General features: G+C 43.2%; 1 protein-coding gene and 1 pseudogene across 1 annotated transcript in view; both read left to right on the top strand.

Annotated features, from left to right (window-relative positions):
• The window catches only part of GAREM1 (GRB2 associated regulator of MAPK1 subtype 1), a 260,770-nt gene that overhangs the window by 194,047 nt on the left and 50,845 nt on the right, over positions 1 to 15,878 (top strand). Inside the window, 1 exon segment of the mRNA XM_062201514.1 lies at positions 9,838 to 9,968. Within this exon segment, the coding sequence (XP_062057498.1) occupies positions 9,838 to 9,968 (131 nt within the window).
• LOC133767215 (heterogeneous nuclear ribonucleoprotein A3-like) lies at positions 12,210 to 13,277 on the top strand (annotated as a pseudogene).

The following is a 15,878-nucleotide window of genomic DNA, read 5'->3' as shown; positions in this document are numbered from 1 at the left end:
GCACTTTAAGACTCTTGCATCACACCTCGGAGCACCTGGGTTTGAGTCCTGGCTCCACTCCTGAGTTCAGCTTCCTGCTAATGCACACCCTGAGAGGCAACAGTGATAGCTTAAGTAATAGAGTCCTTGCTACCCACATGGGAGACCTGGATTGAGTTCCTGACTCCTAGATTCATCTAAGGTTGCCCCAACCTTAGATGTTGTAGACATTTGAAGAGTGAACCAGCAGATGAGAGCATTTTCCCTCTTGTTCTCCCCTCCCCCAAAAATAATTAATTAATTAAACATATGTTGTATGTTTTGATTTTAAAATTAATTGTCCATTTAATTTGTACAACTGAGTTAAAACCATCAAACTTTACGCCAGTGGCCTATGTCTAGAAGGGTAAGAGAAGATAAGTTCATTCATTCATTCACTATTCAGTAAGCACCTATTTTACTCCACCTCCCTTCACAACATCTTCAACATTCCAGGATTCCCTTTTCTTCATCTTTTTGCTCACTTTAGACATTTGCCAAATGCTTGGGTGTTCTGGTGCCATTTTGGTTGTTCTTGCTTTGTTTCCTATTTTACCGCTTGGAATGATTTTCTTCAGTGTTTTTCTGCCCTGGCAATGAAGGAGATGCCAGAATGTTGTTACGCACTTGAGTTATGGGCCCATAAATGGATACTGCAGGCCTGGGCTCTCAATGCATTTCTTTTTATTTACACACATAAAGTAGGCCACTGTGATAAAGGAAGGTGAACAGTAAAACTTGGGCTGTAAAAGAGAATTTAGCACAAGTCGTGCCCCTTGCAGCAGCGGTGGGGACCAGCGAGGCACAAATCACGAGGAGCCCCACCTTTGCCATTGATAAGGATGGATCTCCACTGGCCACAGGACATAACTTCTCAGGCAGTGGCAAATTCAGTGGACCTGAATTCCACCACCTCCAGCTCGCCCTGTCATATCTGTGCATCTCAGTTTTGTTGCTCTCACTTCTTCATTAGCAAAATCTGTTGCTGTTTTTTTGTTTCTGACAAGGGATCTTCCTCTCTAAGTACAGGAGAGTGTGTTGTGGTAGAATGGGGCTCCTTTACCCTTTAACAGGTGCTGGAAACATAGATGGGGAAGGAACGATTTGGAGCCCCTTAGCTGAGCTAAGTGCTTACCCATTGCCTGGTAAATTACTGCATGATCTCGAGGGACATGCAAAAAAAAGTGGATATTTTCTGGATGACAGTTCTTTCTTTAATCCACATTAATGATGAGACAATTTTAGAAATACATCATGAAATCCAGCCTCAATCTTTTCCTTTCAGACATTCTTAAATGTATTTAAACTGTAATGGGTGAGCCTGGCCTTGTCGCTGATCAGTTCCTGGGAGTTTCAGGGACCGGCAGAAGGAACAGCTCTCAAGACAGCAGACGTTTTTATGAAATCATCAAAGCTGTTGAAGGACAATGCAGCTTCCTCCCTCTCCAAGAACAGAGTCTGACAGTAACATCCCAGAACAGATGTTTCCACAATCTCCACATGTTTTTTATTTGGTGGCACAAAAGACTCTGTTACTTGTGAAATGGTCTATTAAAAAATTAGTTCCTCCATGTGGGGGTTGTGGGAATATGTGTTATGTAAATTGATTTCACTTTTGGCAGAGGACTGGCTCTTAACTCTAGATTTTCTCCAGGCTTTGACTCTGACAAGTTGGGGATTCTGGGCCATAGCAGTCACAGAAAACATGGTGACACAATAGCCCAGCATCATTGCCAAAGTACTCAAAGTTGGCTAATCTGAGATTGTCACACACTTTTATAAAAGAGTAGAAGCTAAGTGACAGTTCATAGAGATTTGGTCTTGCCAAGCATAGTGAGAAAATGTAAGCACTGGTATTTTCTGGTTATTTGCACCACTCTCCTAATACAAGTTCTCTTCTAGAGCGGATCCTTATTGATTGTAGACTCCCATTTAAAGGAAAACAGAAAAAATAAGTAAAGGAAAACATGGACAACAGGATGTGGTGGCAGGTACCACCTAAGAGACCCCAGTGCAGTGTTTAGTAGGACTGGTCATTTACATTTCTCACGTCCTGTCTTTCTGTTCCTTCCTGTAGGACAGAGATGGGTAGACCATGGCCTGAGGTCAAGTATGACCTGCTTGTTTTTGTAAATAAAGCTCAGTTGGAACACAGCTGCTCTCATTCATTTCTGTGTTGTCTGTGACTGCCTGAGTAGTTGCAGTAGAGACCATTTATCCCATGAAGCCTAGAATATTTAGAGTACAAGTTTGCCAATCCCATGCAAGAAGAAGTCACATGTGTACTGTGACCCAGTGTTCAGATGTGATGTTATGTTGTACACTGGTGGTGTCAGCAGTGGCTGCAGCAAAAGAATTTGGCTCCGTGTCTTGCACCGTTTTGCTTGTGGAGCCCACCAGTAGTCCAGAAGGCAGAACTTAGCGGACTCTGAGTCTGTGGATGGTGTATGTAAAATGTACAGTAGGTATCTGAAGCAAGTGCATCCCAGCAGTCTCTCCATCACTGGATATCCGTCACGTGTCTGATTTGATCCATCATCTGACAGACCTCAACTGCTACCCAGCCATGTCAGCCTCCTAAGAAAGACTGAATCAAGAGAACACCTACGAGAGCTCCTTTGTTGGCAGGCCCAGCATATCAGGGAATGATTGAGTTGGAAGCATTAGTAGGCTGGGGTGGGCATGGAACACAGGTGTGAACAGTGGATGATAGTGGGTGTTTGGTATTATAGGGACCCTGTTTCCATTTGGCAACACTCCAGCCAAGTTAGGGCGTGTGAGATGGAAGATGAGGATCTTTTTCAGCCTGAAACCCCAATGGCCCCCTTTTTACTTAAACACATTTATAGTGATTTAGCTGGAAGTAGTTTTTTGTCAGCTAATGTTGGTTCTAATCTTTAAAGCCATTCATATCTGGCTTTATCACATTTACTGTAATAACCCCTCAAGATGAGGGGTGAGGGCAGTGACACAGTTTAGTTAGATCCTGAAGGTAAAGACTTAGTAATAAATAAATAAATGTTCAGTAATCAGAAGAGAAAAGCATTACCTTAAGAAGACATTTGGAAGCTAGCACTGTGGCATAGCAGGTAAAGTCACTGACCGCCTGCAGCGCCAGCATCCCATATGGGCACTGGTTCAAGTCTTGGCTGCTCCACTGCCAATCCAGCTCCCTGCTAAGGTGCCTGGAAAAGCAGTAGAAGTTGGCACAAGTACCTGGGCCCCTATACCCATGTGGGAGACCCAGAAGAAGCTCGTTGCTCCTGGGTTCAGATCAGCCCAGTTCTGGCCATTCAGCCATTTGCGGCCCCTGTACCCATGTGGGAGAGCCAAAAGAAGCTCCTGGCTGCTAGTTTTGACCTGGCCTAGACCCAGTTGTGGGAGCATTTAGGGAGTGAACCAGCAGATGGAAGACCTGTCTCCCTCTGTCTCTCCCTTCCTCTGTTTGTAACTCTGCTTCTCAAATAAATAAATAGGGTCTGGCGCTGTGCCGAAGCAGGTAAAGCCACCTCCTGCAGTGCTGGCATCCCTTATGGATGCAGATTCAGATCTCTGCTGCTCCCCTTCCAATCTAGCTCTTTGCTATGGCCTGGGAAAGCAATGGCCACCCACTTGGGAGACCCGGAAGAAGCTCCTAGATCCTGGCTTCCGATCTGCCCGGCCCCAGCTGTTGCAGCCATCTGAGGAGTGAACCAGCGGATGGAAGACTCTCTTTCTCTGCCTCAGGCTCTCTGTAACTCTGCCTTTCAAATAAATAAATAAATCTTTAAATATAAATAAATAAATAAATTTGTATAAAAAGGAGTTGGGTCCCTGATACCCATGTGAAAATACCCTGAAAATATATGTATATAATTTCAGACATTAAAATTTATAATATTTGGTCATATTTAGGGGTTGCTTTACTTTTTTTCTCATTCTCTCCTCTGGGTACATCAAGGTTTCATGGGCTAACAGAGCCATTGGTTATGACCTCTTCCTGGCCAATGAGAGGACAAACACAAATGAGCCAATGAGAGGACAAACACAAATGACTGTGCAGACTAATGTGCCATGGCTCCACCAAACACCATCATTCATTTGATCCATTTACCAAAATGCAATATTATAGGATCCTGGACACATTCAAAAAGTCACTGAAGAATGCTTACAGAGGGAGAACTGAAGGTGAAAGAAAAGAGGATAGAGGTGGTTGGTTCTGTCAAGAAACCGAGGCTCTGCTGTTTGAACCAAAATTTCAGTCATCCTGGCAGATAGGACACAAAAAGAGAGTTCTACACTTTCCTTGTGGGAAAAAACATTCTACTTTGTCAGGAGACACTTTGTTTGTCTAGCATGGCGCCACCATAGGCTCCTGTACTTAAGCACTGGAGCAGTGTCTGCAGTCACATGGCCCTACCCTGGCCTGCACAGCAGCCACCAGGCGCATGTGGCTGGGAGAGTTTGAAATGCAGCTCGTCCAGATGGCAGTGGTCCATGAGCGTAAAGCTTACACCGGATTTAAGAGACTTAACGAGGCAGAAAGAACAATGCAATGCATTGATGGTGTTTATATTAATTTAGGTGTGTTCACCTAAATAAAGCATTGGTAAAATTAATTTCACTTTTTTCCTTTTTTTTAAATGAGGCTGCCAGAAAATATATAACTGTGTAAGTGGCTTGCACTATATTTTTGTTAAGACTGATACTTAAGGTAATGTCTCATTTGACATAGTAGAGCATAATATTAGGGCACGGTGATACATCTTTGGCCTGCATATGCATTTCTGAAAAGACAGCAGAATTTAGTGTAGGCATGTAGCTTTTAGATAATTCCTGGAATTAGAGATTTAGTATCTGCCAACCACTTAATGAGTGTCTGGCAGGCATACAAATCCCTCCATCTTAGGAAAATTTTTCTAAAATATTAATCACAAATTTAAAATAAGTTGTTTCATACTCTTGAAAAGATATCATGTGCAGGTCTTCATGAAACTTTACTTGGTTTTATGGTAGTTGGCTTGAATTGTGTACAGGTTCCAAATCTACAATTGCCTTTCTTATTCATCTAACAAATTAGAAAACGTAAATCACAATTACAGATAATTGGAAATTCTGGCAAATATCTGGGGTCTCTGTCCACTGATTCCAGAAGTTCTAACTAGATGGACCTATACATTTTAATTCCACTGTTGACTGCTTTTGCACCAGGTAGATCACATTGCAATGGCAAAGGAGTGTCTGTTTTGTCTTGGAAGAAAATTTCCAGTGATCATCTATCCGTTCTGTACTTGAATCAGTTCCTGGAAAGTACTTCTTGAGATTATGGACAGCATTCAGGGCAAGATTTTTTAACTAGGCCACTCTCCTCTGCCTGGATTTTGAGCTCTCTTCCTCCAGAGTGAAAAAAAAAAAAAAAATCTACTCCATCACAGCCCACAATCCATTGATCCCACTACTTTTTTTCACTGTCCCTCTTCACCCCCATCCAAGATCTCGGTCCCTCTTTCCCAGCCTATGTTCCCTGTCATAATCAGTCCCTTGCACATAGCCTGACTGCATTGCCCTTCTGACTTGTCACATTCACTTGGCAGTTCCATAGCCTTGGCTGAATCCAAATCTCTGCCTACTTAGTGCTGGTGCCTGTGCATCTGACCTTAGCTGGAGAAAACCACAGCTCCACCCTCTAGTTTTGTTTTTAACCCCTGACCGTGAACCTCAGCAGTTACTCACTCTCATGGGGCCTTCTACAGTCCTCTCCTCTTTCCTTAGCGCTCTAACACCTCTCAATTGATGCTTTCCTTCCAACTGAGGCTGAAAGCTTTGTGGCAATAAAAGGGGACTGAAGAGGCGCTCCCTGTGCTCCTGTCTCAAGGCAGCTCCTCTGCTCCAGCATTAGATGTATCCCCTCTGCCTGCTCAGTGGCAGGGCTCCAGTAACCCCTCCCATCGTGAGCCTCTCCCTGTTGGTCATTCCATCAACACCCACGCATGCTGTTACCTCTCCGATCATATTAGGGAGAATGAAAGCAGTCCCTGAATCCCACTTCTGCTTCCAGCCTCACCTACCACTCCATGTCTCTTCCCTTTATAGCAAAATTCCCCCAAATATCGCCTGGTGTCCATTCTTATTCTTGATTCTTCCTTCTCTATCGCCTCTTATTTTAATTTAATTTGATTTATGTATTTGACAGATAGAGAGAAAGCACTCCCCCATCCACTGATTTACTCCCCAAACACCTACCACAATCGGGGCTGGGCCAAAGCCAAAGCCAGTAGCTGGGAACTAAGTCTGCCATATGGGTAGCAGGAACCCAATCACTTGGGCCCAATCATAGTACCTCCCATGGTCTGCATTGGCACGAAGCTGACAGTAGGAGCTGCAGATGTGAATCCAATCCAGGTGCTCTAGTGTGGGATGCAAGCATCTTAACCAGTGGGCTAAACCCCACTCCTTGGGCTCCCTTGAATTGGGGTCTATCAGGCTTCTGGCCCAGCCATTCCACTACTCTTATCAAAGTCCCTAATTAAGTACAAGATGGTAAATCTCACAGTTCTTAGTCACATTTCGGTGCCCTGTTAGCATTTTGTATTGCTTTCCTTCTTGAAGCGTCCTGGCTTAGAAGACACATGCCTTCCTCATTTGCCTCGTTCCCCTGACCAGTCCATCTCAGTCTCCTGGGACACAAAGATCTCTTTGCTGTCTGCCTACCTTCAAGCCCAAAATCACCATCCTTAAAGTGGCATGGCTTAAAAAATTTATTTATTTATTTATTTATTTATTTATTTATTTATTTATTTTGACAGAGTTACAGAGAGAGAGAGATCTTCCATCCACCGGTTCACTCCCCAAATGGCTGCAATACCCAGGGCTGAACCAGGCCAAAGCCAGGAGCCAAGAACATTATCCAGGCCTCCCATGTGGGTAGCAGGGGCCCAAGTATGTGGACCATCTTCTGCTGCTTTCCTAGGTGCATTAGCAGGGAGCTGGATCAACAGGACTTTAACTGATGCTCGTATGCAATGCTGGCATCGCAGGTGGCAGCTTAAACCACCCCCCACCCCCCCACCCCACCCCACCCCCGCACCACAACGCTGGCCCCAGTGGCATGACTTTAAATAGCATCTGTGTGCTGATGACCCCCAGCTGATTATTTCCAGCCAGACCTCCCGCCTTGCCTCCCTGATTATATGTCCATCTAAGAATTTTTTTGATCTCTCCATTTGTGGGTCCAGTGGACATCTCAGACTGAACCCCGATGCCCCCTCCACCCCTCAAACCTGACTCGTTCATGGCAGCTCTGAACCTTCAGTTGTGCAGGGCAGACTCCTGGCACTTTCTCATGGCTCCCATGCCTGCCATCTCATACCTCCTCGCTGCTTTCTCTGCCTCTTCTCAACATAACCACCACAGGGATCCTCTGTAGCATCGGTGAAATCACCTCATCTCCACTGTTAATGGAGAGCAAACAATTCCCTATCAACCCTAATGATCTGACTGCCTTTTACCTCCGTGTCTTCTCTGTCATCCCTTACTCACCTCACACCAGCCATGCCACGCAGGTACCCACCCAGCTGAGGCTCTTTATGAAAGGAAGTCGCCTGTGTTTAAAATTAGGAGAACTGCACCCCTATCTCCCACGTATGTTGCTGCCTCAGCTACCTCCAAGGTCACCTCAGCAGCACCTGCTCTGGTCATCCTGCACTCTCGTCCCCCTGCTCTGGCCTGTTTTCAGTGGCACCTGTCACCCTCCGACATCCTACACACTGCTCAGTTACTGTAATTATTATCTATTTCCTGCTGGGATGTCAGTTCTGTGCTGGGTGTCTAGAACAGCACTTCAGCCTGGTAGACACTACAAATGTACCTGAGATTATGAGTGAAAGTTTCCCCATTTCTGCCTGATATCAGATGGATACATGCCGAGATCTGCCTCTGATAGCTTTGAATCCTTTTTAAGTTTCTCAAACAGGATTGTAAACAGGATTCAGAAAATAACTGCTAAGAAGCATTGTATCCTTGACTTGATTGCATATGAGCTTTTATTCTAAACACAACTGCTCCAGAATGTAGCAGCAGTGTCATACATATTGATATGGTGTAAACAACATAATAGATCCTTGACATTTTTAAGGATACATTCAAGTTCTTCACAAATCTCTCACACTGTGGATACTATGATAGTATATTCTCACATGAATTCCATGCACAGCAATAAAAGGCAGGCAGGCAGGCAGGCACGTGGCGCTCACTCCACAGCCAGCCTCTCTGCTAATCCGTCGCGTTGTGCCTCAGCAGTGTCCACTTTACAGCAGCTCTTGAACCCCTGACATTGCCCACACGCTATGAAAGCCAAGAACATTAGAATGTTTGGTGCACAGTATCTGGTTTGAGCCTTGGCCGTGCCACTTCGAATCCAGCTTCCTGCTAATGCTCACCCTTGGAGACTGCAGGTGGAGGCTAAAGTACTTGGGTCCCAGCCACCCCCATAGGAGACCCAGAGTTCTGTTCTCTCGGCCTATGACTGGCCCAGTCCTGGCTGTTGCAGGCATCTGGGGAGTGAACCAGCAGATGGACAATCACTCTTATCTGTGTGTGTGTGTGTGTGTCTGCCTTTCAAGTAATATGAAAATAAATAAAAATAAAATGAAACCAAGAATATCAATTTTGTGAAATCCAGGAGTCTGGTATGTTATTTTATTTAAAAATTTTTAAATACTAGCTTTAAAAAACATTAGTTCCACCAGCTTACTGAGCCTTGGTTTTAGGCTTCTAATATGTGCAGATGTTTTTACAACTGAGTTAACAATTTACTGTTAAAACAAAATGGGGGGCCAGCGCTGTGGCTCACTTGGTTAATCCTCTACCTGCAACACCGGCATCCCATGGGCGCCAAGTTCTAGTCCCGGTTGCTCCTCTTCCAGTCCAGCTCTCTGCTGTGGCCCAGGAAGGCAGTGGAGGATGGCCCAAGTGTTTGGGCCCCTGCACTCGCATGGGAGACCAGGAGGAAGCACCTGGCTCCTGGCTTCTGATCGGCACAGCTCCGGCCATAGTGGCCATTTAGGGAGTGAACCAAGGAAAGCAAGATCTTTCTGTCTCTCTCTCTCACTGTCTATAACTCTACCTGTCAAATAAAAAAAAAAAAAAATGAACAACAGAGTTTTCACTCTTTTTTTAAAAGATTTATTTATTTATTTATTTATTTGAAAGTCAGAGTTACACAGAGAGATAAGGAGAGGTAGAAAGAGAGAGGTCTTCCATCCGATGGTTAACTCCCCAGTTGGCCTCAACAGCTAGAGCTGCACTGATCCAAAGCCAGGAGGTTCTTCCAGGTCTCCCATGCAGGTGGAGGAGCCCAAGGACTTGGACCATCTTCTACTGCTTTCTCAGGCCATAGCAGAGAGTTGGATTGTAAGTGGAACAGCTGGGATTTGAACTGGTACCCATATGGGATGCTGGCTCTGCAGACGGCGGCTTTACCCGCTACACCACAGCGCTGGCCAAGTTTTCACTTTTAAGATCAAATAACAAGTAAGCATCTCAGTTTGATTTTGGACCTCTAATAATAGTCTCTGAATGTAAACAAAAAGAAAAATACCTGGTTGTTTTCGTTTTTAAACTGGTATCTAAATATATATATATATATATATATATATATATATATATATATAGTATATTCTAGTTTAACAAAGATTTCTGCCATGCCAACTTCTAAAACAACTAAAAATGAACAGGAATCTGATAAAGAAGAGTTGACATAGACAAAGAGGATGCTGTCGCCACAGTGACAGCTGTCCAGTGAAAACATCTCACGTCTCTTCCGGTTATCATGTGTTTTAGGGCAATTCAAGCTGCTGGAGCAAGACCGAGATATAAAGGAGCCAGTGCAATATTTCAACAGTGTGGAGGAGGTGGCTAAAGCATTTCCTGAACGCGTGTACGTCATGGAGGAAATAACATTCAACGTGAAGGTAGCTCTTGAAGAACCAAATATTTACCCTCTCTAAACTCACTTCACTTCCAAGTCTGTGTGTACACAGTAAGTGCGCATCTGTGCTTCCCAGGAGAGGAGAGTTCCATCTTCCTCATGGGTTAGTGTTTGTGGGCAGAATTTCATACAATGAAGAGCTGACCTGATTCCCTGACAATTTACTATATTTATTAGCATTGTCTAATTGTTTTGTGTTTTTAATTTAGACTTCAGTCCCTAATGTGTAACAGTTTTTTGGCCAGATCTGTGAAGTTGGATGTTCTGCTTTTAGGAACAGCAGGCATATGATAAAAACAAATACCAACATTTATTTTTAAAAAAGAAAAAAAAAGGGGGGGGGTGCTTCCAGAGCATGCCATGAGTTCAGCAATATATTCATTCCGTTCTTAGTGGACTATTTCAAAACATGCAGAGAAAATTGATGTATAGAATGTTGCCCAGAAAAAAGCTAAATTGTATTTTCTGTGCTTCATTTGTCTTGCATCCTTAAAGGGACAGTATACTCCCTGTCTACAGGTTGAGTGAGCTTCTTTGACTAGACTTGATTTTGAGGAGGCACTGATGAGAGGAGCAATGCCACCAACTAGAGCCCATCTGACTGCCTGAAAACCTCCTGCATTTTCTTCAGCAACACCCACCATTCCACTGAAGCATTTTAGAAAGTAGTCATTGAGCTTTCTTTTTAACGTCATGTCTGCAGGAAGTCCAACTAAATTATGTTCTCTGGGCATTTTAACATTTAGGGACAAGGTTCTTATTTCTTAGAAATCTAGTCAATGTGAAAAACAGACCGCAAGGTATCTTGGCCCAGAGCACGCCACAGTGTCTTTGTGGATGGGTGAGTCACTCCACCCACACCCTGCTGGAAAGCAAGGAAATGCCTGAGACAGACTCCTCGGTGGAGAAGTGGCTCTGCCCTGTTGATTAGCTAAGCGTGGTCATTCTGTCATCCAGAGCTACTATGCTCTACTCTTTTTAGTTTTATTATTAAGATGGATAAGGTTTTAGACCTCATGAAACCTTCACTAAGTAAACCATGCTTATATACAAAAGTATTTCTGTAATTTTTAACTCCTTTAGTGGCCCAGGACATGAGACATTAAGACCACTTGCATTCATTTACATTGAAAGTTTGTGGCCGGTGCCTCAGCTCAATAGGTTAATCCTCCACCTGCGGCGCTGGCACACCAGGTTCTAGTCCCAGTCAGGGCGCTGTCTCAGTTGCTTCTCTTCCAGGCCAGCTCTCTGCTGTGGCCCGGGAGTGCAGTGGAATATGGCCCAAGTGCTTGCGCCCCTGCACCCTTATGGGAGACCAGGAGAATCACCTAGCTCCTGGCTTCGGATCAGCGCAGTGCGTCAGCCGCAGCGCACCAGCCGCAGCGGCCATTGGAGGGTGAACGAACAGAAAAGGAAGACCTTTCTCTCTCTCTCTCACTATCCACTCTGCCTGTCAAAAAAAAGAAAAAGAAAGAAAGTTTGTGAGTTCATTTTTAAGATTCACTGGCCAGAAGTTAATTAAATCCTATTCCACTAATACCTTAATATGATTTAAATCTCTCCTTAAAACATATTTAGAATTATCTAAATGAAAAAAAAGTTGTTTAAAAAAGAAAGTTAATGTGTTTAAGCTCTTCTCTAGCAAGATTTCATTTGCTAATGAATGGTAAAAGACATAAAATTTTTTATGATTTTTAAGGTTTCCTCCAGTATTAAAATATAACTTTCTGTCTTTTACTACATATTATTTGTATACACTATTTTATTTATTTATTTATTTTGACAGATAGAGTTAGTGAGGGAGAGAGACAGAGGGAAAGGTCTTCCTTCCGTTGGTTCACCCCCCAAATGGATACAACAGCCGGTGCAGCACTGATCCGAAGCCAGGAGCCAGGTGCTTCTTCCTGGTCTCCCATGCGGGTGCAGGCGCCCAAGCACTTGGGCCATCCTCCACTGCCCTCCCGGGCCACAGCAGAGAGCTGTGGAAAACTGGAAGAGGAGCAACCGGGACTAGAACTTGGCGCCCATATAGGATGCTGGCACCACAGGTGGAGGATTAACCAAGTGAGCCACGGCACCGTCCCCTGTATACACTATTTTTAAAAGATATTTCTGGGAGCTTTTTATTGGTGAATTTTGTATTTAAATCAGCAGTATTTTAAAAATACTGAGCCTCTCAGTCCCATATTGAACTCGAGTTGGAAGAGGCGAGTCTGGTCTCAAAATGGAGGGCTATGGTCCAAAGGAACCAGAGCAGTTGAGGAAACTGGTTATTGGTGGTCTGAGCTTTGAAACTACAGATGATAGTCTGAGAACATTCTGAGAAATGGGGCACACTCACAGATTCTATGGTAATGAGAGACCCCCACACGAAACATTCCAGGGGCTTTGGTTTTGTGACTTACTCTTGTGTTGAAGAAGTGGCTGCAGCAATGTGTGCTCAACCACACAAGGTTGATGGGCGTGTTGTTGAACCAAAGGGAGCTGCTTCTAGAGAAGATTCGGTAAAGCCTGGTGCCCATCTAACAGTGAAGAAGATTTTTGTTGGTGGTAGTAAAGAAGAGACAGAAGAATATAATTTGAGAGACTACTTTGAGAAGTATGGCAAGATTGAAACCATAGAAGTTATGGAAGACAGGCAGAGTAGGAAAAAAAGAGGATTTGCTTTTGTAACTTTGGATGATCATGATACAGTAGATAAAATCGTTGTTCAGAAATACCGCACTGTTAATGGGCATAGTTGTGAAGTGAAAAGGCCCTTTCTAAACAAGAGATGCCGTCTGCTGCTAGATCACCAAGAGGCTGTGGAGGGGGATCTGGCAACTTTATGGGTCGTGGAAGAAACTTTGGAGGTGGTGGAGGTAATTTTGGCCGCGGTGGAAACTTTGGTGGAAGAGGAGGCTATGGTGGTGGAGGTGGCAGCAGAGGAAGTTATGGAGGAGGTGATGGTGGTTACAATGGTTTTGGAGGTGATGGTGGCAACTATGGTGGTGGTCCTGGTTGTAGCAGCAGAGGAGGCTATGGTGGTGGACCAGGATATGGAAACCAAGGTGGTGGATATGGTGGAGGAGGAGGATATGATGGTTACAATGAAGGAGGAAATTTTGGAGGTAACTATGGTGGTAGTGGAAACTACAGTGATCTTGGTAATTATAGTGGGAAACAGCAATCAAATTATGGACCCATGAAAGGGGGCAGTTTTGGTGGAAGAAGCTCGGGCAGTCCCTATGGTGGTGGTTATGGGTCTGGTGGTGGAAGTGGTGGATATGGTAGCAGAAGGTTCTGAAAAAAACAGCAGAAAAGGGCTACAGTTCTTAGCAGGAAAGAGAGTGAGGAGTTGTCAGGAAAGCTGCAGGTGACTTTGAGACAGTTGTCCCAAATGTATTAGAGGAACTGTAAAAATCTGCCACAGAAAAAAACAATGATCCATAGTCAGAAAAGTTACTGCAGCTTAAACAGGAAACCCTTCTTGTTCAGGACTATTATAGCCACAGTTTGCAAAAAGTGCAGCTATTCCTGAGATCTTTTATCTGTTGTAGCTTTGTCTTTTCTTTTTCTTTTCATTACATCAGGTATATTGCCCTATAAATTGTGGTAGTGGTACCAGGAATAAAAAATTAAGGAATTTTTAACTTTAAAAAAATACTGAAACACAAACCTTTTGATAGAATTTTTAATATATAGAGTAGCCTGATTGATTACATTCATTAAAATGTTTATATTAGAGATGCCATTTAAGAATTCAGAAGTACAAATGAGTGTATGAAATGTGAACTTATAACATCCATGAAGCTAACAGGATTTGAGTTGAGCTCCACGTTTTACAAACATAAATATTAATATCTCTAGTTTATTGCATCTAAAGTTTTAAAATCCATCACATCTAGCTTGCATGAATAATTAAGACATTATACAGTTCTGCTCAGAGAACAATTTGATATAGGAACCTCAGAAAATTTGCATAAAGAAATATGGAAAAATGTTCATGTTTATTGAATAAACTGCTAAGTGAATAAATAAACTGAGGAGAGCTTTGGCGAAGTTGGCAGGATACTGCTTAGGCCAAGAATAAGTGTAGGCAGTCATGGTCTTCTTCAATTAAAAGTAGATTTGATTATGACATCTGTGTAAGAAGTATGGAGAGCATAAAAAAATGAAATGTTTGATTATAACTTCCTGCAGAGGGAGAGGAAAAATGAAAACCAGTTGTTTATTCACAAACACACCTATTATCCAGGAACAGTATTTTAAAAGATAAATTTCAAGCTGCCTCTGACAATTTCAGCCTGTTTTCTTCACTTCAAAAACAGCATCAATTAGACCATTAGAATTAACCATTGAAGCAAACCCTTGCAGTTAAGAATTGATAACTAACTGCATCATGAGAATTGAAAAACACAAATACTGTTGGAAATATTTTTATGTCTATATTTGTGGTAAATACAAGTCCAAATTGAAATGAATCATAACATAGAGTAGAGCATTTTTCTTCTAAGACTAGCAAAATTTTTGTCAGTGGATAGAGCTATTTATACCTTCATTTTAAAATGCAGTATTCCTTAAACTTGAAATTAAAGAAAATTTGTCTCTAGAAAAAATGCGTTATCATGTTTAAAATTATCTGCCTGGTTGCCTCACCATTGATAAGCTGCAGGAAGTTTCCAGTTCTTTAACCAGCAAGTACATGTTGACTCGCCCCTAAAAGCCCAGCACTGCACTGTTCTAGGCACCGTAGGTATATAGTAAATACCCAAGTTCCTGCCTGCATGGAGATGATAGATTAAGAGGAGAGATGGATATTAAATAAATAAATAAAACCTCCAAGTAGAGTCCAAGAAGGCAGTTTGTTATACAGGTCTGGAGCTTAGAGAAAGATCTAGGCTTAGGGTTTACATTTGGAGCTCTTTGACTTCTGGAAGATATTTGAAACCAGGGGTATAGTTGAGTTTATGTCCATCAGTGGTTCTTAATCAAGAATGATTTTGTCCCTTGAGGGACATTTGGTAATGTCTGAATGAATGTCATGACTAGGGCACGGAGGCTGATGTGTGCATCTGATGGATGGATGGAGGCCAGGGATGCCCATAAGCATTCCACAGGGCACAAGGCAGGCTTCCACTGCAACAAATTACCCCACCTCAAATGTCCACAGTGCTGATCTTGAGAAAGCCCAACCTGGAGACTAGGTAAAGAAGCGAGGAGATCCCCCAGTGTTTAGGGTTCCAGAAGAGGAGGTTGAGAAGGGTAGCAGTGAGGTAGAAGGACAGAAGAGCATGTGGTGCCCCAGAAGCCAAATTCGAGGAGAAATGAGAACTGTGCCAAATGCTATGTAGCAATTGAATTAGAGGAGATTTCAGAACTAAATGAAATTTAGCCAAACGGGAAGCCATCGGTAGCCTTGGCAGGAAGGAAATCTTAATCAGCTCAGAGACCTGAAAAGTAAAGCAGAGTAGTAGTGCAGCGGGATGGGCTGGGAGTTTTGTCAAGATCAATTTCAAGTGAGATTACTCAGCATCACCCTTTCTTCTTTCCAGCCATCTTCAGCTTCCTGGAGGCAGGTACAGAGTAGATAGAGAGTTGGATTCAATCAGAGTTGAAGTTCTGCCGGGTGAGCATGTAACCCAGATCAGCCTAAGTGTTCATGGAGGATGCCCCAGAATGACAGGCATCACTGAGCTAGCGAATCCTCACTGTGTAAGGAAGTGTGAGTCAAGATGTTTAGCTCCAGTGAAAGTTCCATTCCTGATGGGGCTAAGGAACTTTTGAAATAGATAATATTTGAGAACATGAGATGCAAAATAGGAACTAAAAATGTAAGGTGGGACAGTCAAGAAAATGAAACAATATGTGAGCAAGTGACCTCTTGCTGATCATTTGTGTGCATCTCCTCCAG

This window comes from Lepus europaeus, chromosome 9, assembly GCF_033115175.1.
Source record: "Lepus europaeus isolate LE1 chromosome 9, mLepTim1.pri, whole genome shotgun sequence".
NCBI classification, from domain to species: Eukaryota; Metazoa; Chordata; class Mammalia; order Lagomorpha; family Leporidae; genus Lepus; species Lepus europaeus.
Note: the sequence above shows the minus strand (reverse complement) of the source record. Positions and strands in the feature narration are given on the sequence as shown.